Raw genomic sequence first — 27,137 nt, 5'->3', positions numbered from 1 at the left:
TGCAACCTTGAGGAGTATATGAAATGTATTTTTAAAGTAACTGAAAATAAGGATGCAGTTTAAGAAAATACAGAGCAGATAGGTGTTTCTAATGGCTTTGGGAAATCAACTAATAGAAAATCATCAGTGCAACTTAGAAAAGGAGTTATTCCTACACTGAAGTGCTAATGAACACTAATCTTTATTAGTGCTAGTTTAGTTTTTGTTATAGGTATTCAATTTTATACATTGTAATTAACCAGTACTAATTCCAGACAATGCAATTATAAGCCAAGTAGCATGGTTCATTACAAACTTTAAAAAATCACCTTCTTTTTTAGCCAAAGAATATTTCTTCCAAAATGGCCTGGCAGAATAAAAAAAATCACGTTAAATGTTAGCCAGAAATTTAAATTTTCTAACCTACATTAAGTCACTGGCAAAGGATGTACAAACACACACACATACATGGATGGATACAAGTTAACATACATTATACCTGAGTTGCTTAAAGATGATTAAGTTTCACCACCCTGCCCAAGACTTAGTTAAGAGGTAGAGCAAATATCAATGTTGAAAGGAAATTGAAGTGAAAAAGAATTGATGCTCAGAGCTTTTTCCTTCTATGCCCTGAAGGACATTTGCTTGTAAGAGAGGCCATATTGCCTGAAATATTATTTGCAATATGGACTATAGAGATTGTTCCTAAAAGATGTTCTCCTGAAATCAAAATCCTTTAACTTTCTATTTTTGTAGAGATGAGTTTATTATATGCTTTGATGAATCTCAAACACATTAAAAATTATTTGACACCTTTTATTTTCAAAGTTTTCAGTATACTAAATAAATTATTTTCTTAGCATAATGTATCCATGGTATTTTCAGAGTCCAACACTTTTTGAAAAAAAGGTTAAATGTCAACAGGTTACATCAGCTACAACCAAAACTGTATTGATAGAATATATTCTACTTGACATAGGTACTGATTATTTTTAGTGCAACTACAATACACCATGTCAATTGTAAGATATTCTTGATATTTTTAGAGCATCTGCTAAATGCACTGCAAGGATCATTGTGTATTTGAGGAAGAAGCAAATCCCACTTCTGGCGTGGAAGACATAATGATCAAGTGTGGTTGTTCTTATGTTTTAGATCTAATTGCTATTCCTGACTTTGAAGCTGGAGCCATGGAAAACTGGGGACTCATCACATATAGAGAGACGTCACTGCTCTTTGATCCCAAGACCTCTTCCGCTTTCGATAAACTGTGGGTCACCAGAGTCATAGCCCATGAACTAGCACACCAGGTACTTGGTACTCATGGCACTTTCTTAGTATCAGTCCAAAAGAGCATTATACTAAAACAACATAAAATTCCTGAAACAACATAAAATTATTATACAGGATCCAGCACAAATAATGCCCCTTTTTATTACAAAATCTTTTATTATAAAATCATAAGCATGTGATTCTGTAACATAACAATATCACACTCAAGCATATCACATGACATTTTAGGTGAAATGCTCAAATTGAAACTATAAATTATTACCCCCACATTATTACCCTACCAACCACACTCAAGCAAGCATTACTTCTGCCAGACCCTGTATATCACTTTACCTCTAGAGGGGACCTTACAGATTACCAAACCAAACACAGTATGTACGTAGCAGAAGGCTCCAGCTCTAGACTATGGGACTCATACAGGAATTTTATTGTAAGAGAACTGGTCACTATATTCTCTAAAACCCTCCAAGGTAAAGTCTTCAAATGTGTTTTAGTAAAGAAGGGTGAGAACTATGCAGATATATAAAACACAGAATTGGAAACCCTACAAAAAGGGATTTCTATTACATATATTTCTTCTTATACCCCATAGTACTATGATATTTCAATATAGGGAAAAATCAGTCTCCCTTTGGTGGAACCTGTGAATATATGACCATAGTGAAGTACCTTAAGTCTAAGTACTCACAGGCTGCTGACCCTGGACACATTACCTAACTCTCTACACTTCAGTGTCCTCATCTATATAATTAAGTCAATAATAGCTCCTGCTTCTTGAAACTGTTGTGAGGCTTATAGATTAGTATCTGTTCCTGTCATATAGTAGGCACTCAATAAGTGTTAGTTATTAATGATGGCCATTGCTACCATTGCTTGCAGAGTAAAATTTCTAAGGCCCACCTATCAACTCTGTCTTACATACAGATATGAAACTATAAAACTAGCATTATATATATCAGAGATTATTTCTATTCTATTTCATTTCTGAAAATCCCCGGTGACACAGTGAGTTATTAAGTACCCTAGAAATTCTCTTTCATCATGTAGGTAAATAGCATGCCAATGTAGAACTTGGTAATGTCTCTTATTTTTAAGTTTTAACTTTATCTTTTATTATCACCATAATAATAAGTCTTGTGTTTGTTTTTTTAAGCAGTGAACTAAGTACCTGATCATTTAGGAGTCATGTTCAGCACTGTATTATAAGAATATGTGGGAAGCTTTCTCTGATTTAGGATCTCCCCACGTGCCCATCTTAGGGATTTTGGTTATTAGTCACTGATAGCTCTAAAGCACATAACTTACTCTAGGGATTCCTAATCTTCTACCCAGTGTTTGTAGGGAAATTGTTGGTGAGCTCTACTTCCAAAGCTCCAGGCTCCCTCTGAGTCTTCCTTTAATAGTTTCTCTTTTGTGAGGGACTGAAGCAGCAGGTTGCATCAGAATTTTTGCCTTGACTGTTTTGTCTCCATAGGACCATGCCAATCTTCTGTGTAAAACCCTGGCAAAGACTCCCAATGCCAAATGGGTGAGTCAGGGGTCCACAGAATGTCATACAAAACACCCATGGCACAGCCCCTCTCCATCTCTGTGGCCTCATGTTACTCACACCCTAAGCTTTATCCATCCCAGACCACCGCCATTTCCCGAACGTGCAAGGTTGTGTTGTTCGTCCATGATTTTGCTTCTACTGATCTGCCTAGAGCACACACCTCTCCCAGCATAACTGAAAAACCACTAGCAAGGCTCAGGAAATGTGTCATTTCCTAACTAATCAACACACTCTCTAAGGAGAAGTGATTCTTTCCTTCTGGAATCCTCTCTGTCCCTTGTTCAGATATTGATCATGGCACCGGTAATGCTTTATTGCATTTATGTCTACTTGTTGACCTCCATCATCTGTATTGAGGCAGAGGCTGTATTATGTATATTTACATATCTAACATATGGCATGGTACCAGGAACATAGGTTCTCAATGGATACACACTGAATGGATGAGTAAACAAACCACTCTTGCTAACTGAAAAAGTGATCACAATCAGCTCAACTTCTGTTTCTTATGTTCATTATTTGTCATATTGAGGAAACAACTCCTGTCCGTTCTCACAGATGCCCTTGGGAAGATTGGTGCCCACTTGCAAAATGACCTGAGGGTCGTCAAAAAAGGAGTAGACTCAAATATTTTCTAAAAGCTACAGATGTAGCTGTTCTGCTCTTCTCATGTAACTATAACAAGGCTCTCTTCTGAATCTTAAAATCTTTTAAAGTTTCCCATCCTTCTTTAAATTGCAATCCTAAAATAGATAAACTAGATGCAGTTTATTGGGCATATTGGGCATAAATAATATATAAAAGTACATGAAAAAATAGTAATATTTAAAATTGGTGTTACAGATCAAATATAGATAAATTTCTATTTAGATTATCCTTATTCATCCTTTTTATTTTATGTAGATATAGTTGAAACCTCAGACCTTTATTCACTTTAGTGACCAAGTTAATCCCTGGAAGTGTCAAGGCAGAGATTAACAACAAAATTTGTTCATCGGTAATATTTTGTAATATTCTGAAAGTCCTAAATGAATTCTTGTGCTTCTCTTAAGTGCCTGCTACTGAATATGAAGAGGTAACTCCACCAAGGATAGTTTGGCTTGTATTTTCCCTTAGACCATCACCATACATGAAGGATAAAATGAGATTATAGTTGTTATGCAAGAAAGAAAACAACACCACAGAATGTTTTATTTCCTTCCAGAATGTTAAATCTAATAGCTAGGAGATATTTGGAGGATAAAATGAAAGTTGGAGAGGTGCGGGCAATGGGAACACAAAAGAAAAGCGAAGCAAGCTAAAGTGTGGTAGTGAGACCCGAAGGCAGGGAACGCAGAACAGTGATTTCCAACCAGTGTGCAACAGGAAATTTAAAAAAAATCCTCACCCAAGAATATGTTTATAGATTTTTTGAGAGAGAGGAAAGGAGACAGAGAGACAGAGACAGAGACAGAAAGATCAGTGTGAGGGGGAAACATCAGTCAGTTGCCTCCCTTATGAACCATGACCAAGGACTGACCTGCAACCCTTTGATGTAAGAGATGATGCACCAACAAACTGAGCAAAATATCCAGGGCTGCAAGACTTTTTAAAACATGCAAGACCTCACTGTTTAGTCAGGGGCACTGACCTCTTTTCCCTTAGATTGTCAAAAAAATGACAACAACCAACACAATAGCTGTCCAATGTGAATGAATCAAAAATACATCTATTTTTTTTGTTAGATCGGCAAAAATTATAATTTAGTTTTTGGTGTGCCACAGAATTTTAGTAATTATTTTATGTGTTCTATGAGATGAAAAGGTTAAAAATCACTTCAATAGAAGGAATTGTCTAGAGAGAAAAGAGTAGCAAAGATATGGAGGAAAGGCCTTAATTACTAAAAGGAAGTTAGCATCCATTATTATTTTTGCTATGGTTTCCAATTTTCTATAGTTTTTAAACTTTCAGTAACATTGAATTTTTACCTCCTAGTGGTTTGGCAACCTGGTTACAATGGAATGGTGGAGTGATATTTGGCTCAATGAGGGTTTTGCAGAATACATGGAACTTATCTCTGTTACTGCCACATATCCAGAGCTACAATTTGTAAGTTCACAGTTTTGTATGTCCTACCATGTGCCCTAAGGAATCATCAATTTACTCTTAAAATGTTTAGTGAATGCTAAAGAGAAAACAATATAGCATGGTGTTTCTGAGCCTGTGGTGTTTTGTTTGATATACAAAGCAAATTGTATTAGTTTGCTAGGCCTGCCATGATACTATACCAAAGTGGGTGGCTGAAACAACAGAAATTTACTTTCTCATATTTCTGGAGAGGCTAGAAGTTTGAGATCAATGTGCTGGCAGGTTTGCTCTAGAATTTACAAAGGGCTGGTTATTCATTTCCCCAAAATGTGTAAGAAGATTTCTTCAAACATAGATTATTATAGGCAAACGAGGGGTGAACACCATATCAAGGTGGTTAATAAAGGTTAATTGGCTCTTTTGGGTAGGCATTTGGTTCAGTATGATACAGACAGACATGGATTCAAAGTTAGTGTCTTCTTATTTGCTATATGCTGAATCTGTGTATTAGTCCAAAGCTTCACATATTCTCATGTAAAATGCATATAATGCATCTCCCATGCAGGGTGTTGGAAGGATGGCAGATGATGGATGTAAGGTCCTGGCACACAGCTAGTGTTCACTAAATGGGAACCATTAGTGTTAGTTCTATATCCAGAGGCTTGGCAGCTGGTAAACAGTTATGACATATCTGAAGGAATGCCAGATTTATACCTCCATGTAGCAGAGAATTGGTGAAAGGGCAATATACAAGGGGAAAGAAACTTATGGTGAAGTGTAAAAAATTCTGACTGAACACTCACTTTTAAGCATATATTTCTAAACTTAACATGTGTTTTATTGTTTTAAGAGGGCCAAACTGAAATTGAAAAAGTTGTTCTCTCCTGTTTAGGATGACTACTTTTTGGAAGTGTGCTTTGAAGTAATTAAAAAAGATTCATTAAATTCATCCCGTCCTATCTCCAAAGAGGCAGAAACTCCTACTCAAATACAGGAAATGTTTGATACGGTTTCCTACAACAAGGTAGGAAATGCTGTGGGTGGTGGAAACGCTGCTTTCAGGAGTGATGTGAGGAAGCCTGTGCCACCAGCAGGTCAAGCTAGTGTGGCCAGGTTACTTTCACCTGTCACCCATTCCACTTTTTATTTTACTTGCTGTTCATTTTTCAGACATTATACATGTTCTATTAAATTAAGCTTCTTTTAAAAACATATCATACTACCTTTTCTCTTATATATTCTTTTTCTTTGTGTTCTTTCTCTTTTTTTTAGGGAGCTTGTAGTTTGAATATGCTGAAGGATTTCCTAAGTGAGGAGAAATTTCGGAAAGGAGTTATTCACTACTTGAAGAAGTTCAGCTACAGAAATGCTAAGAATGATGATCTGTGGCTCAGTCTGTCAAATGTAAGTCACGTAGTCTGTCAAATGTATGGGTTATAGTAAGACTGTTGCTAAGACTATCAGGTGACAGGCTAATCATGAAGGTTTATAAATAGTTATATTTTCTGTCAACAAATATTTATTCCACTTGCCACACTACCAGGGTCCTTAGGAGGTGCCACCTTCCCCTTTCCTCTGGCTCCATGCTATACCAGGGTGCTACACTGGGTTAATCATAGAAGTTTATACTTGACCTCCTTCTCTTTGGTTTCCCTTCTGTTGTAAAGCCTACACTTTTATCCTCCCACTTTCCAAAATCTCTAATGACTTTGTAATTCCTATTATATAATACCTAATCTTCTCTGTCCAAGTGTTCAGGCTGAGCTCTACTAACTCAATCTGTCTTTTGTGCATGTGTAGTGGGTGCAGGGAGAATTAAAGGAGAAATTTCGCCAACAATAAGAGGAGTTTTCAAAGCTAACTGTGAATACCGCTATGTTAATTTTTGTCACATTATGCTTATAACCATATCAAGAAAGTGAGGTACGCATTATTACTCCATTTTTACAGACAGGAAAACTAATACTAAGGAAGAGATTTGCTCAAGATCATATAACAAGTGAGTGATAAGAGTCAGTGCTTAAAATCTGTTTTTTGACTCTAAATCCAGTATTCATTCTTTTAATTACATCACAGCTTCTTCCTTCTTCCTAGTCATCAGGAAAATCTCTCATGTAACATTCGCCTAAAGGTTCTATATTCTAGTTAACCTTCTTCTGATGCCAAATGAAACTGGTAAGAAAATGATAAATTCCTGAAAATGTATTATTAAGCACTGCTTCCCATAATGTCAATTCTAATACATGTCAATAGCAACTTGGAAATCAAAGAATTCTTTGTTTTATTTTCCATAAAACCATTTAATAGCACTTTAGAGCTTTAGAGAGCATTAACTTCTGGTTATTTAAGGGTCGGTTGCCAAGTTGGTGATTTTCTTAGGTCTTATGCCAATTCTGAATGCAAAATTTATTGTGTATTCATTTTGCCAGGATGGGCAAAAGTAGGTTTAGAGTTGTTTGTGTAATAAAGACATGAAAGTTATGATTATTAGAATAGCTTTATTAACTCAAAAGAATGACACAATTAACCTACTTTTTCCCACTCCTGTGTGCTACTGTGGTAGTCATTGGGAATGGCCATGTGAGCCAAGGTGTTTCCCCTAATGTCAAGAAATTTACAGTATGATGTGAGAAAGTTAATGCTAGACACAGTTGCCTAAATGCTAAATAGAGCATGAGTAACATGCAGAATAAAACAATAAAGTAAAATGTTTCCCAGGGGAAAGGAAATATTAGGTTGGCCAAAATGTCCATTTAGTTTTTCCATAAAATAAAAATACACATTTTTCATTTTCACCAATAAGTTTATTGATTTGGATATTTTGAGTATGTCGGCTATCTCCCACGTGGTGTAACACTGATTGTTCTCAATAATGTCTCAATTTGATCACTGTCAACTTCAACTGGTCTACCTGACCATGGAGCATCATCCAGTGAGGAATCCTCAGCACAAAACTTCACAAACCACTTTTGACATGTTTGATCAGTAACAGAACTTTCTTCATACACTGCACAAAATTTGTTTGTGTGTTTCAGTTGTGTTTTTACCTTTCTTGAAATGTGAAAGCATGATATCCCAAAAATATTGCATATCTTTTCCATTTTCAATATTAAAATAGCTACACAAAAATTCACCAATTTTGATAAGTCTTTTAAATGCACACTGATATGACAGCTGTCACAACACAATCTAACAAAATTGTTTCAAATGAACTTAAAGACAACTAAGTGCTACTAGAGCCACCTTACAGAAAAAATAAAACAAACTTTTGACCAACCCAATGAGAGAAAAATCCAACAAACTGATTCAACCTTAAAACAGCTAATCCACCACATTGAATTTCTTTACCAAACTTTAAATATACATATATATAAATATAATTCACTTATACATAATAAAAAGCATAGCAATTTATGAAGGAACTTTTGTGTATTTCCTATGGTCACTGAGAAGATGCCTTCTTTCATTTCATGAATTGCTATATTCATTTTCATGTCTTGATGAATTAAATCTTCACATGGCTATGCCAATAAACATCCACACTCTTGTCTAAGATGCATATTCAGCCAACTATCGGTGCCCAAATGGCAGTGCTCTTTTATTCTTGTTTTATAGAGTTGTACAGAAGGTGATTTCACATCTGGTGGATTTTGTTATTCTGATTCCAAGAGGACAAGCAGCACAGTAAGTATAAACAGACCAGCAGAGCAGAAGAGATCTGGCCCCTCACCTGACTGGCGTGAGTGTGCAGAATAGCCCGACTGTCCCTTTAAATAACTGGAGAGGAAGAGAGACTCCAGAATTTTCCTTGAAACAAAGCTGACTGAAGAAGGAATGTTCAGGCCATTTAGGGGGATTATGCTGTTACTACTATATTTTTGTTGTTGCAAGTCAGCTTTTCCACGAGCCCACTGCTAGCTAAAAATATCTTCGCTCCAAATTCCTCTGAGTGGTAACTGCTGCACTGGCATCCTCTAGACTCTGAACAATGCCAAAGCCAATATGTTAGGTTTGGAAACAGGGTAAATGGCTTTTGGCTGTCTTGACGCCCTGTCTTTTGTTTACTTCTGGGAAATTACTGGAGCACTGCAGGAGAGAGAAAATAAAGTCATAATGGGGGAAATAAAGGCAAGCTTTCTTACAGAAGAGTCATGGCAATCCTATTAATTACGCTTTCTAAAGGAAGACTCAGCATCATCCAATGACCAGAAATGCCTCCTAGAAGCCTGAAAGCTAGAGATTTTGCTCTGCATTTAATATACCTTTATTGATATATTGTTCTGTTGCAATATTTAAGGCTCCCCCTAAAAATAGCCGGTTCTCTCCTAAGTCATTCACTCTGGATTCCACGATTATTAAATGGAGAGGTGTTTCTTTTCTTTTTGTTTTGAAAGGAAGCAGGAGGAAGGCTCCAGCCTCAAGCCCTTCCTCTTGGCTTTTCCTACCAAGTGTTAACCCTTAAGCTCCCACATACATCCCTCCTTCAGGTAACTTGCAGAGCAGCCCTGTCCAGTTCCTGCATTGCTCTGCCCAGATGCAGCCTGAGTCCGCCCCTCCTCCCCCAGCCTTGTTTCTGGCATCCCAGGAGCCCTGAGTTTTTCAGCTCTATATTTTTCCCCCTGCCTTGACTTGATCACAGTTGCTTGTCATTTCAGCTCACCTTTCAGGGGGAACATGCGGAGGTCAAAGAGATGATGGCTACGTGGACTCTGCAGAAAGGAATTCCTCTCGTGGTTGTTGAGCAAGAAGGGCCTTTGCTCAGGCTGCGACAGGAGCGCTTCCTAAGCGGGGTGTTTAAAGAGGATCCTGAATGGAGGGCCCTGCAGGAAAGGTGGCTGCTTTTCTTCTATTGGTCTAATTTACCTCATTTCAGTTTTCTTGTTATGGCACTAACTTTCTTTCAGCCTCTCTGGCAACTGTGGGACGCTATTTCTACACAGGAATCAAAGGCCTATTCTAGCCTTGATAACAGATTTAAAGGGCTGCAGGTGACCCACTACGCATTCGCAGCTGCTTTCTTAGTAATTATGCAGCCGCCTTTAGAAATTCAGTTTGAGGCAGAGGGTGGTCAGTTATATTTCTATTATAATATACAGTGACTCTTTTCAACACTAGATTTCTCGCCCCTAATAAGTTGTGTGTCTGGCCTATACCTAGGAAGTGTTATGACAGCTGTACAAATTACCAGAGAGAAAAGATAGTACCTATGTGATAAATTAGATGTTAAGCTCTCTTGTTCTCTTTTTATTTTCAGTAATAGACTATACATGTAATGTCTTAAAATATAGGATGTCCTTGGTTATGATAAAAGCAAATCCAATTAACCACACTGTTTTGTTCACCAGCCTTTCCTGAGAAAACTTGTTAAAAGTTTTACTGAAATCAAGAAACATAACACTGTTCACATTTCTCTGATTTATTAGCCTTAATAACTAGGGGAATTAGGTTATTTTAAAATGAAATAATCCAAGTGAATCTGTACTGGCTCTTATGATTATTATTTCTTTTTTCTAAATTTCTAGCTAATAACAAATTCTACACTTTTTCTGAGAATTGAAAGCAAATTAAAGGTCTTTAATTCATAGAATATACACATAAAATGCTTTCTCTTTTGGTTTGTCAGTTACCTATTTCCAATCCAATAGCAACTCTTATGCTACTTCTCTATGTGAGACACAGCTTTCTATTTTTCTGTATGTCCTTCTGAAGCCCAAACCTCAAAGAGCTTAGACAATTTGTAACTTGGCAACACAGCCTGGACAATATAATGCTTGATTCATTATTGGGAAAGCAGGACTCACAATTTTGTAACTTATCAAAATGTCACGAGAGGGTTCAATAGTGTAGATGGTGCAGAATAACAAAGACCTACAATGATCTGTATTTTTTCCTCTAACCAAGGCAGTTTTTAGATTACTGTTATAAAATTATTACTCTCTGATTCATGCTTATTCAAACTTTTGAAATGCTACTCTCCCTCTTTTTTATTCCCAGATATGTTTATCTGGAAAATTCCCTTTTCTTCCAGAGCCAAGGTTCATCCAGGAATCTCATTCCACTGTCTTGTCATTATCTATGTGTCTATTTTCATCTTTTTGTGCAAATGTTTCAAAGCAAATATTTCAATTGCTTTGTTAATTATCTCTACCCTTTGTGGGTTAGCAGATAGGTAATTACTTCTGACCCTTTACTAGATGGAGTCTGTGTACATTGTTTCTTTTATTTTTACATTTTCTGAAGACTAATGGGAACATCTTCGCTCTCCTTTTCATTGTATACATGTTGGTATTTTCAAGCACCTGATTTTACATGTACAGGATTACTGTAGCTAATATGGCTTAATGTGATAGAAGAAATAAATCCTGGAAGCTGCTAGAAAGTTAGAAAAAAATAGTGGGTGTCTGTTATTTACCATAGCATGGCCACTGAAAAATAACTGAGGCCTTTTGCTTCCATCCATGCTACTTTTCTGCTTTCTGGATTTGCTAACCTGTAGAGCCTAAACTGTTGACCACTTAGTCACAGTCAGCAAGTGGGCAGTTGAATGTAGTTAGCACTGTTGAACAAAAGGATAAGAGGGAAATCATCCCAGAATAAGATCTAGATTTCTTAAGGCTTCGTCCTACAGCTTTGGTTCAGTTATGTGAAGTAGCATCAGGCTGTCAGAGTTTTTGGAAATATGAAAAGACGATTGCATATTTTTCTCCTCTTTAAAGAAAACAGCAGAATTTATTGTGGTATAAGATTTAGACAGCAGATGGCACAGATAGTTGTGTCAGAATTCAACTAGGTATGTATTGCTGCACCTTCATAATCACCGTGGAAGAATTATTTCATACCCAAGGATCTGCTAGTCTTGTCCTATAAAATTTATAAAGCTACTCATAATGTAAAGCATGGGTGGTTAGGTGCCTTTTACAGCTTATCTGAATCTGACAATGTGAAAATTAAAGTGGCCATTTATTAAATTTGTAACAGTCTTTGCTCTCCAACATAGGTACCTTTGGCACATCCCACTAACCTACTCCATGAGCTCCTCTAATGTGATTCATAGACATGTTCTAAAATCAAAGACAGGTAAGGAACTGATTAGCCAAACAAATGTTTCAATTCTGAAATTAAATATATTCTGAACTATTTGGAGGAAGGATACTGCTAATAAGTAATTTAACCTTGTGATAGTTCTCATTTATCTATATATTAGTTACTAAAAAACATTTTAGCTAGGAAGTAAAATTTTCATGTAGTGGGTGGTTCTCCTGTGCTTGTAGCATTCAGAGATAGGTTTTATTTATATAAAGAAATGATGGCATGCTCCCAAGTCTTTTAGTACCTACTAACCCAGCTATTTTGTCATGAGGCAAAAATAGGTAATGTGAAAAAGCATCCACTTAGGAATTTTTTGTCTGTGGATTCATATTGTCACTCTATCATCTACTAGGTGTGTGGCCTTAAAAAAATTATTTTTTATTTATATATTTTATTCTTTTATCCTCACCCAAAGACATTTTTTTTCATTGCTTTTAGAAAGAGAGGAATGGAGAGAGAGAAACATCGATGTGAGAGAGAAACATTGACTGGTTGCCTCCCATAAGCACCCAGACCCAGGATTGTATGCACAGTTACCAGGAATCAAACCCGCAACCTTTCGGTTATGGGATGATGCTCCAACCAACTGAGCCATACTTGCCAGGGCAAGAAAATTTTTTAACTCTTGCTAAGCTTCAATTTTCTTATCTTATTTGAATGAAGACTAGGCTTCACAGAGTTATTAAGAGAATATGATAATGTTATTTTACCACCTAGTATAATATCTGCCCTATTAAAAAACATTTAATATTTTAATTTTTGCTTAAAGACTTCACTGAAATTTGAGAGGATGTCCACCATAGCATTAATATTCAATCTGCAATCATTATTTCACCCAAAACAAGGACTAGACAAATGAATCACCTGTTTACATATACATACTTTGATGACCAATAACTAAACCTTGAGATAAAGGCACTAAGAAATCAAGCCCAATCCCAGTCATGCCCATCATCTGGCTCCCTGGGCCCTTGCAGACCTCTTAGACCTGCATTGGCTATTTTTTGGAACAAATTTAGCAGTCCTTTTGATATGAATCAACTTATTTTTTAATTTAGTAAGACCATTATTCCCAAAAGAAACCATCCAGTAGACTATGAGAATCGATATCATCATGACTTTTTTAAAACTTTGTTTTCTCATTGATTTATTAGTAATAATATGAAAACTAAAAGTTTTGGAGATATTTCTGGTGTGTATGTTGATAATGAAATGCCTATGCCAATTTCCTCCTCTTAGATACTCTGGATTTATCTGAAAATACCAGTTGGGTGAAATTCAATGTGGACTCAAATGGCTACTACATCGTTCACTATGAGGGGCATGGATGGGACCAACTTATTACACAGCTGAATCAGAACCACACACTTCTCGGACCTAAGGACAGAATAAGTCTGCTTCATGATGCATTTCAGCTAGTAAGGTAATGTACAATTTTATCTGATTTCACAGTGGATAACTGATCCATGACCAGATATGCCAGACTTCAAACATTCAGTGCTTGATCATTCCTATGATTTGGATCTGAACAGAGGCCAAATACTGGCCACGAAGCCAAAGCCTACCCACTGATAAGGTATTTTCCTCACAGAATGTTTAAAAATTTAATCCAACATTTTAAACTGTGAAGAATTTGATATAAAAATCCTGACTTCTGGAATCTCCTTTAAAAAATGAAAAGATTTGGCAACTTTGGACCTTCTTTCCCACAGAGAAACCATAGAGGGGGGTGCAGTTGGATGATCCCCCATAGGCCAGGCCTTCCTTCATTCTTCCATGTGCCCAAGTCCTGGACGGTACATGTGAATGGCTGGATTCACTCACGTAGGGTGGAACCTCTAGGCATGTCGGCTTTTAACTCCAAATTTAAAATTTGTTTATGCTAGTAGCTTCATATTTCACCAAATACCTTCATAATCTGCTGAACAAAGAGTAAAAATATAGTCTTAACCTAAATGAATTGTTAGTCTATTACATAATCCATTTATTATTTTGCTCCCATTGGAGAAACCATTATGAAATTGGAAGCAAAATGAAGGAAGAATCGGCTGCTTATATTTATTCCTCTTTAGACTTTCCTGGAAAGAAAAGGTGTTTTCTTTCCCATTTATTATCAATAGTAGAATATAGAATAAATCAGGTTATAAAATGGCCAATGAGGGAGGGAACATGGGGATCAGGTGAAGTATTGTGTATTGTAAGCTTTTCCTATTCTGAGAATTATTGTAATGTACTCCTTTTATTCAGTGTAACATATTTCCTTTCCAATGCTTATTTAGGTCAACTTGAGTGAAAATAACCAGCAGGACATTTCTGAGACAAAGCTTTTCTTCCTTATAACTAAACTCCCAAATTAGAAAAAGGAGAGGATTGAGTGTTTAATCCTCAGCCCCATAGGTCTCAGGAACATCACAGGATCACAGCACAGTGAATGCTAGGGTTAGAAAAAGGACCGTCCTGCATTTGAGTGTATGCACATCTATTGTTAGTTAAAGGATGTTTGCTCAAAGGAGAAACTCATGGATTGCAGAGAAAGTAGATTAAAATTTTAAGACTAGAAAGGATGAAGAATATTGACAATTCCGCAAATGAAATCCAATCTTTCTATTAGTTTCAAAGTCTTTTTTGCTGTTTCTAGCCTATAAATGTATGGGTAGCCTAAACTTAGCAGAAAAAATACTATAGCTATTGGTGCATCTATGGAAAAACAATCATCTTTCCTTTATTAAATGGAATGGTTAATGAAGTTAATTAAGAGTAAAAATTTTGGCCCTAGCTTGTGTGGCTCAGTGGATTAACCAGCCTGTGAACCAAGGGGTCACTGATTCTATTCCCAGTCAGGGCACATGCCTGGGTTGTGGCCAGGTCCCCAAAAGGGGGCACGTCAGAGGCAACCACAGACTGTTGTTTCTCTTCCTCTCTTTCTCCCTCCCTTCCCCACTCTCAATAAATAAATAAATACATAAATAAATAAATAAATGTAAAAATTTTGATTTAAAACAGATGAATTAATGTACTACCTTTTCACATTGTTCCTGGAGCAAGTTATTTAAATGTTTAAAGCCTAAATTTTCTAGTCTTTAAAATTTTGCTAGTCTTTGAAACTCTAGTTTTAAATAATATATATCTCACAGGGGTATTTTGAAGATTGCATAAGATAAAGCAGATCAAACACCAAGCATACCTCACCAATAAATGTCAGCTCTTAGCATTAATAGTATATTTCCTAATAGATATTGTTTAAAAGATCATGTATTGAATAGGAAGAGGAGGTGACAGTATAGAAAAATGCATTTTGAATAATGTGAAGTTGAAGAAATGCCTTTAAAATAATGTGTGTTTGCATATTGTTGTGCTTTCAACTACACAGGGAAAAAATAAGCTAAATATGAAAAAAGAGAAAAAAAACCAAAAGGCTGTATTCCAAAGTACTAGTAGTAAATGTGTAGGGTAGTGAAATTATAAGCATTTTCCCTTCTTCTCTAATTTCCAATTGTTTAATAATTTGTTTACATTATTTTTATAATAAAGTAATTGTATAAGGAAACCACTGAAAACTCTCATAATCAGTTTAAATATTTTTACTTGCTGGATTCCCTCAGTAATATATAGTTTTCCATCACGGCTCTATGAAATATCTATTTAAGAGTTAAAGGAAGTAATCAGTAATCACATTTAGTTTGGAGACAAAATTTGACCTGGGAATGGATATTTATTTTCATACTTTTTAAATATAATTTAAGACTTGGATCTCATCTGAGTGGAATTAAAATGACAAGTTTAATTTCCTTACAGAAAAACCATTTGTTTCTTTCAGTACCACACCTTAAAAAGAAGCCTTAAATTGGTTCCATAGGAATAGGCTTTTATTTCACAAAGGTACCATTTAGCTGAAATTATACAAATAAGTAGATACAGATTTTTCCTGTTGGGCTGAAGTAAATGCTTATACATGTGTTTAATCTTTAAGGTAAATAAACATTCAGATAACATTTTGTGCAGGTGGTGAGGAGTTGCCTTTTTATTACACAATTACTGTATAAAAAGAAAAGGGACTCCTTTTAAATGAATAATAAGATTAAAAAACTTTCAAGTAGGCATATATAAAGTTTTCTAATAATGGCATTTGTTTTAGTAAGAAATAAATTAGTCTGGGCCAAAAAGAAAAACAGGATTGATATAAGTAATTACTTAAAGTTAAACATTCTTTTTAAAATTATGACCATACAATGTAGTGCCCAGTTTCTTCCTATTGCTGATGCTCAAAGGTATCAACTGCACTGTATGTTATGTTCCTTACACATGTGAAAAGGAATAGTGACATTTTGTGGCTTTGTATTTTATGAAATACAGTGACCATATGATTCAGCCCTCTGTCTTCAGATGAAAGTTTTGTTAAATTTTCCATTAGTCTGTTTAAAGCAGTATGTCATTATGATTGAGAAGAGTGAAGTCACAACAAAAGTTGGTTCTTTTTAACTTCATATCTTTCTAGTTTCAGTTCTCTCTTTTTAGATCAGAATTAAAACATTCTTAAACCCAGTTGAAATAGGGCATTATGTTAATGAAAAATTCAACAGATGCATCCTTTGTTCTGGAATTTGCTACCATATCAAACTATTATGCTCCATCTGGGTGTCTAAGGCTGGCGAAATGGCTTATAGACCTGGTGGGGACACAGGTCCTCTTGGAAACATACGTGAGAACCTCCATACAAAAGTGACATTACAACAATATGTTTCCCCTACAGAAGAGACCCTACCACTTTCACATTCAGAATAATAGTTTTGTTGTTTGTTTTTCTCACTAAAAGAAAATATAGAGGAGGTATATAATTTTATGGTCTAAATAGATTATAGATATAAGATACTTGTTTTGTGACAAAATAATTACTGCTTCTCTCTTAGGATCTAGGAGGAACATCAAAAACAGAAAAATCCTAACACCTGTCCTCAAAGTTCCAAATTCACTGGAGGAATGATTCAAAGCCACAAGTTAAACAATTAGAGAATGACATAATATATGAATACAACTTTGATGTTATTTGGTACTAAATATTAATAGTAGCGAATATTTATCTCATTTATGAAGCTTCTACTACATGCTATGATAATTTTTCTAAGTGCTTTACATATATCAACTTATTTAATCCTTACTGCAATAAAAAGAGGTACTGTGATTCTGCCCATGCATAAGGGAGGCAAGTGAGGCCCAGAGAAATTAGGTAATTTTTCCAAGATCACACAGCTGCTGAGTGGCACAGCTAACATTTAAACCAAATGGTCTGGCTATAACAAACTTCTCTTGTTATTGATCTCTGTATCACAGTTAATATTAATATTAAGATCTGCCTAAACCACTGACATTTGTTTCATACCTCAGTGCAGGAAGGTTGACCATAGACAAAGCCCTTGACCTGACTCGCTATCTCCAACATGAAACAAGCAGCCTTGCGCTTCTCAAAGGTCTGGGGTACTTAGAATCGTTTTACCACATGATGGACAGAAGGAATATTTCAGATGTCACCGAAAACCTCAAGGTTTGTGCTATATTCAGAAAATTCATTAAGTAAATACACAGTGTCTGGAGGCTCAGTGAGACTTAGTCTGTTTCCTGTGGACTCTTGGAGGTAAAGTTTTGAGAAACTTAGGAGACTGGCCAGTAACACAGTTAACACCACAGTTCCTAATGGTTGAATGCTCCTTGTTCGCGTCATCATAATCCTAAGAGCCATACCAGGGTCATGGGCAAAAAACACCCCTCTTAAGGTGATTTTATCTTATATCAATTGACAGTGCCCTCAGATAGGAAATGAAATCATATTTTAATGGAGACACTGTTTCTTAAGCATGGTAGGCCAGGGCTAAGAAAAGAGAAGAGAAGAGAAACATAAATAGTTTTGTGTTTTGGGAAAGGTTCATGCAGATAGTTTAGAGTTGAGCCTTTAGATGGGTCAGAGCTGTCTTAAGAACTAAACTTAGCCTCTCTGTAAACCCTCTTGTGCTTTTCTGCAGCATTACCTTCTCCAGTATTTTAAGCCAGTGATTGACAGGCAAAGCTGGAGTGACGAGGGCTCCGTCTGGGACAGGATGCTTCGCTCAGAACTCCTGAAGCTGGCCTGTGACCTGCACCATGCTCCTTGCATCCAGAAGTCAGCTGAACTCTTCTCTCAGTGGATGGAATCCAGTGGAAAATTAAAGTAGATCTAGACTTCTGTCCTATTCTTTGTTCCTTTCACTTTAATGTAAAAGTCTTTGATCATGCAGGACAATAGAGCTAAAACCTTTTAGTAAAGATAGACAATAAACATGCTGGGATTATGTACCCTTGTTTCATGCTCTCGCATAGTAAGTGCTCAATAGATTTTGTGGGAAGTGTAGTTTAAGTCCCTACAGGAGAGAGCTAACTAAACATTGGCATGGTAACAGAAAGATAGATGAGGGTAGAAGCAGAGGGGCACCCACCTCCAAAAGTGCTGCCCTTTAAAGATGAAAAACAATGTAAAATGTACATGCAGTTAAAACATCTGTGATCGTCTGATGAAACTTGTGAGAAAAGTGGGGGTGCCTTTTTTTAAAAAAATAGGCTTACTTCCTCATTAACCAATACCACAAACCAAGCCTTGGCCCTGAGATCCAGCTTTGATGGGAAACTGATGATTTGAGCCATTTGAAGAAATTACATGGTAGCAAAATTGATTCTGTGGTCAGTGTAATCAGAAAGATGCCCAGTGATCAAATGGATTATGTTGCAGTCCAGTTTAGTGGCCATAATCCATAGGCACCAACAGACCCCACGATCATTTCATGTAAGCCTTTCTTTCTGTCCAACACATGATTTTATGTTGTTAGTGTTAAAATTCTGACTCTAGAGTTAGATGTTTTGAGAAATCATATCTGCATGTGAATTAAGGAAGATTCATTTTTAAAACAGAAGAAGAAAACAACTTTAGTTCCATGTAATGACATGGTGCCAATTTTTCTTATGTAAAATGGTTATGATATGCTATCATAACTTTTTTCCACATAACTAAATCTCACTGAGCTTTTGAAACTTTTTCTTGAATTCTTCCTTTAAACAAAAGCAATTTCAGTTTCATTCTTTTTGGATATTTCTGATCTTTGGGATTTAAGCCTATCATCACTTTTAGAAAAATGCTTCAGTTCTATTTTTCCCGTCTTTGTCATTGGGTCATCATGAGTAAGGCTAACATGAAAACATCTAGTAGAATACCATTCTGTGTTTATGCTAGCCAAATGAGGGGTGAAGCTGGCACAAACACAGTAGGAACTCATGTATGATAGACATGATGTTTCAACATATTGAATAGAATGCTGTGCCTGTGAAATATTCTGAGTAAAGCTCTTTAAAGCTTGAGATCAAGAAACATAATTAAATATCGTGGGCTTTTTTTTTCTAAACTTCAAGACCATTAGTATAAATCCTAATGAAGAATTTCCTTACATAGGTTGGTTATTTAATTCACTTAGAAATCAAAATATAATTCTCTGCATGTCAGCTGTGTGCTGGGCACTGCTGCAGGTGCTAAAGATAAAGTAGTGAATGAACAATTATGGGTCCCACCCACAAGGAGCTTGTGCATGTGTCACTGATTTTTATAAAGTTATACATACAGTAAACTATACTAAAATCAGCACAATGTGGATTATAATTTAATTATTTCATTACTTAATCTTTTTTATGATTCAAATGGCACTTGGGATATTTAAGTGCATAGAGTGTGAATAGTGGAAATAGCACAAGTGTCAGAATCACAGGTTTAAATCCTGTCTCCAAAATGGCTGGTTATATCACCTCAGAGCAAGTTACTTAAAACTTTGTAAGCTTTATTCCTACTTTTTAAAAATTAGGATAACTATCTCACTGGGTCGCTTTGACAGTTATATAAAACGGATAGAGATTAGTGCAACCCCTACCATATGGTTGCTGCATGATAAATACAAATTTCCTGCCCCACCCCCACTTTTCTGTGTTGTGGTTTTTGCAAGCTATCCATGTAAATTTAAGTTATTATTGATCTAACCATATCTGAGTTTAAAAACCATAGAATAAATTAGAGTCAAAGCTAGTTAATATCTTATAGGATAATAAAACCCCAAAATTATAGGCAGAAAATAATATTGCATCATATCACTTTTACAGAATTGTAAAATGACTGAATGGTAACCAGTTGTGTTAAATTACAGTTCTCTAGATGAACCTAAGACAGGCCTGTTAGAATATTCTCTTAGTGTGATGTTAAAGCAGCAAGTAATCATCTTTAGAAAATTATATAGCACCAATACAGGTTATTTAATGACAGAATTATGTATAAACCAATGCTTTTATATTTTAGAAATCATCTCTTTTATTTATTGATTCCATACATTTTCTCTTTTCATCTCTGTGCAGGTTAAATTTTTATGATTATTCTCCTTGCTAAACACTTCATCATCAGTAGGAAAAGTACAAATAACTTGAAAAGTAAAATTATATAATTTTATAAAAGTTTGGCAGAAAAAAAGGTTTAATATGCTAGATACTAGAAATAAGTCAGAGGTGCTTCTGTTATAGCAATTTTAAATCCTAAGAAAAAATAGTTTTTCTTTCATAAAACTTTTGTCTTTACTTTTGTGTTTAATATCAGTGTCCCAACAGATGTTTTGAAGATTGTGTACTCTGCAGGCGCTCAGACAACAGCTGGATGGAATTACCTTTTAGAGAAATATGAACTGTCAATATCAGGTGCTGAAAAAAACAAAATTCTGTATGCGCTGACAACCAGCAAACATCAGGAAAAGTTGATGAAGTAAGTGTATTCATTTAACTAAGTGGTTAAAAGGAAATTAATACAAATACAGTGAAGTTGCTAAAATTTTGGTCACCAATTTCAAAAGCATATAGTAAGTGAATCAGGATTTGAATTGTTTTGATTAAAAAACATGTTGTTAAAATGTCAATCACAAAAACAAATATTCCTTAGTTTTTAGTCATGTGATTGATACTAGGCAAATGGCTAAATTTTACTTTCAGAACATTGAAGGAAAATTATTGCAAAAATACATTCTTGTATATAAAATATTATATAAATCTTATCAAAGTTCTTTGAAATAATAAGTGAATAAAATTACTTCTAGAAAAAAAGCAGCAGTTTAAGTAGAACATTTAAAATGTTAGCCAGTAGAGAATTTATTACTATTTTTGGTAAATTATATCTTATCATGCCTCTTTTTCCTATTCTTTTAATATATTGGGAGGTTAAGTTCATTTCATTACATAACACATACCATGAAACATCATGTGGTTTTTATTTCTTCAGATTAATCCAACTAGGAATGGAAGGAAAGATTATCAAGACACAGGACTTGCCATCTCTTCTTCATGCAATTGCGAGGAATCCCAAAGGGCAGAAATTAGCATGGAATTTTGTAAGAGAAAATTGGACACATCTCCTTAAAAAGTTGGTATTCACCTATCTCCATTGTGTGTTCTTCCACCCGTCTCAGTTGCCTAAAACCAATTACAATCAAGTGACCCCCAAAGCTTAAAAATGAAAGGTACCATTTCACCCAAATGGCTTGGTGAAGTCTACTGGTTTTAAAACTAACTAAGGCAGATTATTTTGTCCAGGTGTAAGGGAGAGGAATGAGTGGAAGGGAATGGTAAACAGATTTCTCTTATTCATGTCAGGTAAAGAATTGCTGGGAGCAAGTACTAGTTGAATTAAATCCAGCCATCAACCCCATCCCCCCAACTCCTCTGGGCGCTCTCACAAGCCCAGAGGATTTCAATGAAGTTGCATTTAGTGCATCATATGTATTTGGCTTGCTTTTTGTTCCTGGAGACCCTTCAAGAATTTTGATGAGAGCTAATCCCCACTCTCAGCAAAGGTGGCACAGCAGGGAACACTAAGTAGCTGAAAGAAATCTGACTAGAAGTGTTTTGGGAGCCCTCCTTCAAAACTGGATTGGTTCTGAGTCTCTTCTTGGGTTTCAAGTTTTGGGAGAACTAGAGCTCACTCCAGTATGCTCCTGAACCTAAAATATCCCCAGTGTTTTATCCCAGGATAAAACACATAGTGATTAGATTTCACTGGAATGTACATAATGGTATTACTTTCTCCCACAACATACCCCCTGCTAAGGTTAAGGTGTTCAGCCATTTCCTCATCCAAATCCAAAAATGTCACTTATGAAATGCTGTATGGGGAGTATCCTGAATGAGACATTTATGTCACTTTCTCTGTTCATCTTACCGTCAGTTAGCATCTTTGATGTCAGTTGTCTTCAGTTCCTCTTACCTCTCATTTCTTAGCCATAACGGACTCAGACTCCTCACAAACAGTTTTGTGTAAGCAAAACCACACTTTCCTCCCCTCTCCCAGACCTTCATGGGGCTGACATCCACATGAAACCACTTAGAAACTGCTTGTAAAAAATGTGTTTCCTTAAAAACTCTACTGGAACCATTGGTTTGTTTGCATGACTCTCAGTTCCCTACTGAAATGGTCAGACCTTTTCTGCAATGCTGTAGATTCACTTTGTACCTGGAAATTATCCTGCTGCTCGATCATGTGCAGAGCCTAGACTTGGAACTATTTCCTAGATGTATCTGTGCTCTGCTTTTTAGCACGAATTCCTTTGACAGTGGGGTGAAGGATGCAGTCTGTGGCTGCCAATGAGAGCTCAACCAAGTAACATTGCCCTAATACAATGTTTAAACATAGTGGTGTCCAGAATGGGAGGAGGAAGTGTGTACATTAGAGTGCAAGAAGAAAATAGTACTGCATATATTATTTATGATAGTGTTTAAATGTTCTTTTATACCTATTACATAATATATTCACATACAAAAAATGTAGTTTGGGAAGTTATTGGTCAAAAACATTTTACTAATGGGGTGCATAATAGAAAATGTAGAGAATGATGCTTTAAACATAAACATAAATTTAAATCTAAACATTGCTAAATAAGGGGGTTATAGTTCCTAAAATAACTATATCTACCTTTTAATTTTATGGTCAAAGTTGATCAATTTCATAGTTTTGGGATTTTATTGGATGAATATCAGTTATTCTTATGATAATTAATACTATCAATTATAATATATAAGCTTATCTTATAGCTATTAACATTACACATTTTAAAAGTATATAATATAATAAACATAAGGCTGGTATTTCTATTACTTAAATTTCTTTTTATTTTCAGATTTGACTTGGGCTCATTTGCTGTGAGAATGATCATCTCTGGCACAACATCTCACTTTTCTTCCAAGGATGAGTTGCAAGAGGTTTGTGACTCTCTATTCCTAACTAAATGTTCAAGTGCTGAAATTGAAAGTAAGCTTAGGTGCAATCTGGTTTGAAGTTCTCATTTTATTAAGAGAAAGTAAGTTATTTATCCAATGTCACATAGCAAGTAAATGGAAGGCAAAGTACTAGAACCTTTTAAAATACATACATCAAAATGCAAATTGCCGTTGAAAGATGAACCCTTTTGTGCTATTTTGTTCATATTGTATCATCACGAATTATTATATTGAAGTTTGAAAGAGTTCTTAAAGATTTTTTAAAAAAACTATTGTTGGTAATGCTACTTGTTTTTCTTTTTTAAAGCATTCCAGTGTTTTACATCTTCTTTCCACAATAATACTTGCATTTACTTACACTTAAGCAAATTCAGAATTCTAGAACTTAGTTCCAGCTCACTACTAACTCTATGAGTTGGCTTAATCACAGCTTCTTCACCCACAGTATGCTCACTTGTAAGGTGAGAATTTATGATTCCTGTCTTACTTTATTTATTGTTTGAAGATAAAACAAAGTAATAATTATGCAAAAAAGAGAAAAAAAAATAACCTTTTAGAGTTGGCTCGCACCTGTGTTTGGATTATTTGCAAGCTGTTTTAAAACCCTTCAAAAGAGAAAGTGTTTTTCCAACCATGTCAGTAATTATTTTATTGCTTATTTTTCAGGTGAAACAGTTCTTTGAATTTCTTAAAGCCCAAGGATCACATCTGGATGTTTTTCAAATTGTTCTGGAAACCATATCCAAAAATATTAAGTGGCTGGAGAAGAATCTTCCCACTCTGAGGAGCTGGCTACTGGTTAGGACTTAAATGATCAATAGAAAGAGCACATCAGATGCAGGTTATGTCTGCATGAAAATGGCAAAGTTCAAGTCAGAATTCCAGATATTTTGTCTAATCAGTAAGAAGTCTCAAGAAATCAGCCAGCCCTGGCCAGTGTGGTTCAGTTGGTTGGAGCATCATCCTGTATCCGAAAGGTTGAGGGTTCAATTCCCAGTCAGGTCACATAACTAGGTTGTGGGTTCAATGTTTCTCTCTTGAAGTTTCTTTCTCTCTCCCTTCATCTCTCTAAAAAGCAGTGAAAAAATGTCCTCAGGTGAGGATTTAAAAAAAAAAAAAGAGGAAAAAGAAAGCCAGCACAGTTGTCTGCTGTAAGCCATGGTCTCTAGTGGAGAGATACATAGTGCTGGGGATGGGGTAAGGCCAGTTCAGGAGCCTATTTAAAAGTAAAGTTTTTGAATAATAGAGATATGTGGAAATATAAATATGGACACATAAATACAGCTATAATAGTTTAGCCACAACACAAACTATCTACATTGCCTCACATTATGCCACTCTTTTGCTACTTTGCTCCTCGCTTAGGATCCTAGAGTTTGCCCAACCAGTTTTACCTCCTGCCATCTTCTCACTCTTCTGCTCCTTCTACTTAGCCTGAATAGTTTTATTATGATGGAAAATCTGAAGCAAATATGAAGTGAATATCAGGAAAACAGAGATTTTGTCTCCAAATCTCAGATTAGGAACTAGATGTCAGGGTTTATCAGGAGGCCAGGAGGAACTCTTGGCTTGAGCCTCCCATTCATGAAAAGCCTCAAGGACATTCTTTGAGGTCATCTTCAAATGAAGCAAAATCTATTGTCACAGAGGTCCAGGAGGGGAAGGCAATACTGCATACTTTAATCCATACATTGTTGCATTTTAAATAAATCTTTTGGACGTTACAGAATTAGATTATATTGTGTATATTTGGGTTAAATTGTAGTTTAATTTAAATATTTAAATGTATCATGGTATTTTGTAACCAGTTTTAGCATGTCTTCATATTTTAAGAAAACCTCTCGATCTCTGAAATACTTTTCAAAATGCTTTTCTTAATTGTTTGAATAAGGTATTGGAAATAAAGAAACCACCCCTCTAAATATAGTAGTAAATTTAATAAATTCATGGCCCCACATATGAATCAGTACAAAAGCATAAATAAGTTCTAGAAAGATTTGAATCATTACACAATTAATTTATCTGGCTTATTAAGGGAAACTGGGCTGTTGGGGCAGGGGACATGGTGGGGGGTGTTATCCAATTCTTTTTGGAGTGATATCATGAAGGTTTTTAGACCTTTCTCAGTCAGAGACAGAATACAGTTTGGGTGGCCCATGAGCATGAAACAATATGTGTTTTGTTAAGTTTGTTTTCAAATCATTTCTTGGAGTCTTTGAAGTGTCTTCAACTCTAGATTTGACCTAGTCAGGGTTCTATCAAGGTCTGTGTAACACTGTGGTGATAGCCCTCTAGAATTATATGTACTTTTGGTAAGAAAACTGAAAGAGTAAAGAATACTGTTCTTTTTCCCCAACAAGCTAATATGTAAAACAGCTGTAAAATGTGTATGAGATTCCATGGAACTGTGTCATCAACATTTCCATAAATAAGCAAAGTTCTTTGTTAAGTACCTTAACTAGCATAAATTTCCATGTTTTTAATTCTCTTTTTTTAGTTCCTTATTTGTAATTTCTCAGATTCTTAAGAATTGAGTACACAAAGAAGCAATTTTGTTATTTAATGAGAATGAACAGGAGAATTGATATACCAATAATGTCTTAACAAATAGTTTTTTTTTTTCAAAGAAACTTACTGTACTTATTCGTGTAGTATTTCAAAAGCTTAATGGTGGATGCCAGACCCCCAACACCAACTAAGGCTTGGCTGAAGTTGGTGTTACTCTATTTTTCCCCCAAACAAACAAGTTGTGAAAAAGTTACATTCACCATTATGAATAGATGATGGAGTGAGCAGACACAAGTTCTTTGTGCCTCCCTGATTCCCCACAGAGCTCCCAGGAGAATTTTGTGGTCTCTGCAGCCTTCTCAGAATGAGAAACCTTCCAGATCAGGAGGCCCAGAACCAAAGGCTTGTCCCTTTTTCAGGCATTGTGTGGGGAAAATAGGCACCTCAGCCCTCAAGAGCCCAACTTACCACACCAACAGGAATTTGACCTATCTCATATACACACTTCTGCATTTCATTCCTTGCTGTGTCATTGGGTCTATTTGAGGTTCCAGAGAAGCAAGCCTGGCCAGGAACCACTCCTACAAAGATATCTTGATTTTCTGAGGGAACTTCCTGGGGGTAGGTGTTGTTTGGTTTTGGTTTTGGAGTTGGGGAGCGATTTATCCCAAGCCACAAGGGGGACTTCCAAATAGTCATAGGAGCTAGTTATCCACTTGAACATTAATATCTACCAAACACAATGTTGTTTAAAATGGCCACACTTAAACATGTATCACTATTTTTTATTTTATAATGGTTTACAACTTTTATGTTTACAGACTTTACATCAATCATGTGTCATATTGTTTAATTCCTGAAATCTTTTTTTATGGTTGGTATCCTATTAAAGTTGTCCCAATTTTCACCCATTGTTCTCACCACCCCCACCTTCCCTCCACCCCCAGTGCTGCTCCCACAGTCAAACCCCACCCTGTTATCCATGTTCATGAGTCATTTGTACTTGTTCTTTAACTAGACCCTTTTCCTTCTTTCTTGCATTCTCCCCCAACCCCTCCCTCTGGTCCCTGTCAGTCTCCTTATTTCCATGCCTCTGGTTCTAGTTTGCTCATTTATTTGTTTTATTCATCAGGTTCTACTTATAGGTGAGATCATATTGTATTCATCTTTTACCACCTGGCTTATTTCACTTAATATTCTCCAGTTCCATCTTGCTGTCACAATAGGTAGGAGTTCCTTCTTTCTTTCTGCTGTGTAGTGTTCCATAATATAAATGTGCCACTGTTTTTTAATCCATTCATTTACCAATGGGCACTTAGGCTGTTTCCAGCATGTGGCT

The 27,137-nt window shown here is 35.8% G+C and overlaps 1 protein-coding gene across 1 annotated transcript in view; it reads left to right on the top strand.

Moving 5' to 3' along the window:
• Positions 1–25,212, top strand: part of ERAP2 (endoplasmic reticulum aminopeptidase 2) — a 37,306-nt gene extending 12,094 nt beyond the window's left edge. The window contains exons 6-19 of the mRNA XM_045848258.1: positions 1,135–1,289; positions 4,799–4,912; positions 5,784–5,915; positions 6,164–6,295; positions 8,507–8,575; positions 9,547–9,722; positions 11,889–11,968; positions 13,220–13,403; positions 17,363–17,519; positions 17,995–18,179; positions 20,628–20,789; positions 21,300–21,440; positions 23,191–23,272; positions 23,957–25,212. Of these exons, the coding sequence (XP_045704214.1) occupies positions 1,135–1,289; positions 4,799–4,912; positions 5,784–5,915; positions 6,164–6,295; positions 8,507–8,575; positions 9,547–9,722; positions 11,889–11,968; positions 13,220–13,403; positions 17,363–17,519; positions 17,995–18,179; positions 20,628–20,789; positions 21,300–21,440; positions 23,191–23,272; positions 23,957–24,100 (1,913 nt within the window). The 3' untranslated portion in view covers positions 24,101–25,212. The remainder of the gene's footprint in view (positions 1–1,134; positions 1,290–4,798; positions 4,913–5,783; positions 5,916–6,163; positions 6,296–8,506; positions 8,576–9,546; positions 9,723–11,888; positions 11,969–13,219; positions 13,404–17,362; positions 17,520–17,994; positions 18,180–20,627; positions 20,790–21,299; positions 21,441–23,190; positions 23,273–23,956) is intronic.
• Positions 25,213–27,137: the final 1,925 nt, after the last annotated feature.

The sequence above is a fragment of the Phyllostomus hastatus genome, unplaced genomic scaffold, assembly GCF_019186645.2.
Source record: "Phyllostomus hastatus isolate PE091 unplaced genomic scaffold, TTU_PhHast_1.1 phas_contig_58, whole genome shotgun sequence".
In the NCBI taxonomy this organism is placed as follows: Eukaryota; Metazoa; Chordata; class Mammalia; order Chiroptera; family Phyllostomidae; genus Phyllostomus; species Phyllostomus hastatus.
Note: the sequence above shows the minus strand (reverse complement) of the source record. Positions and strands in the feature narration are given on the sequence as shown.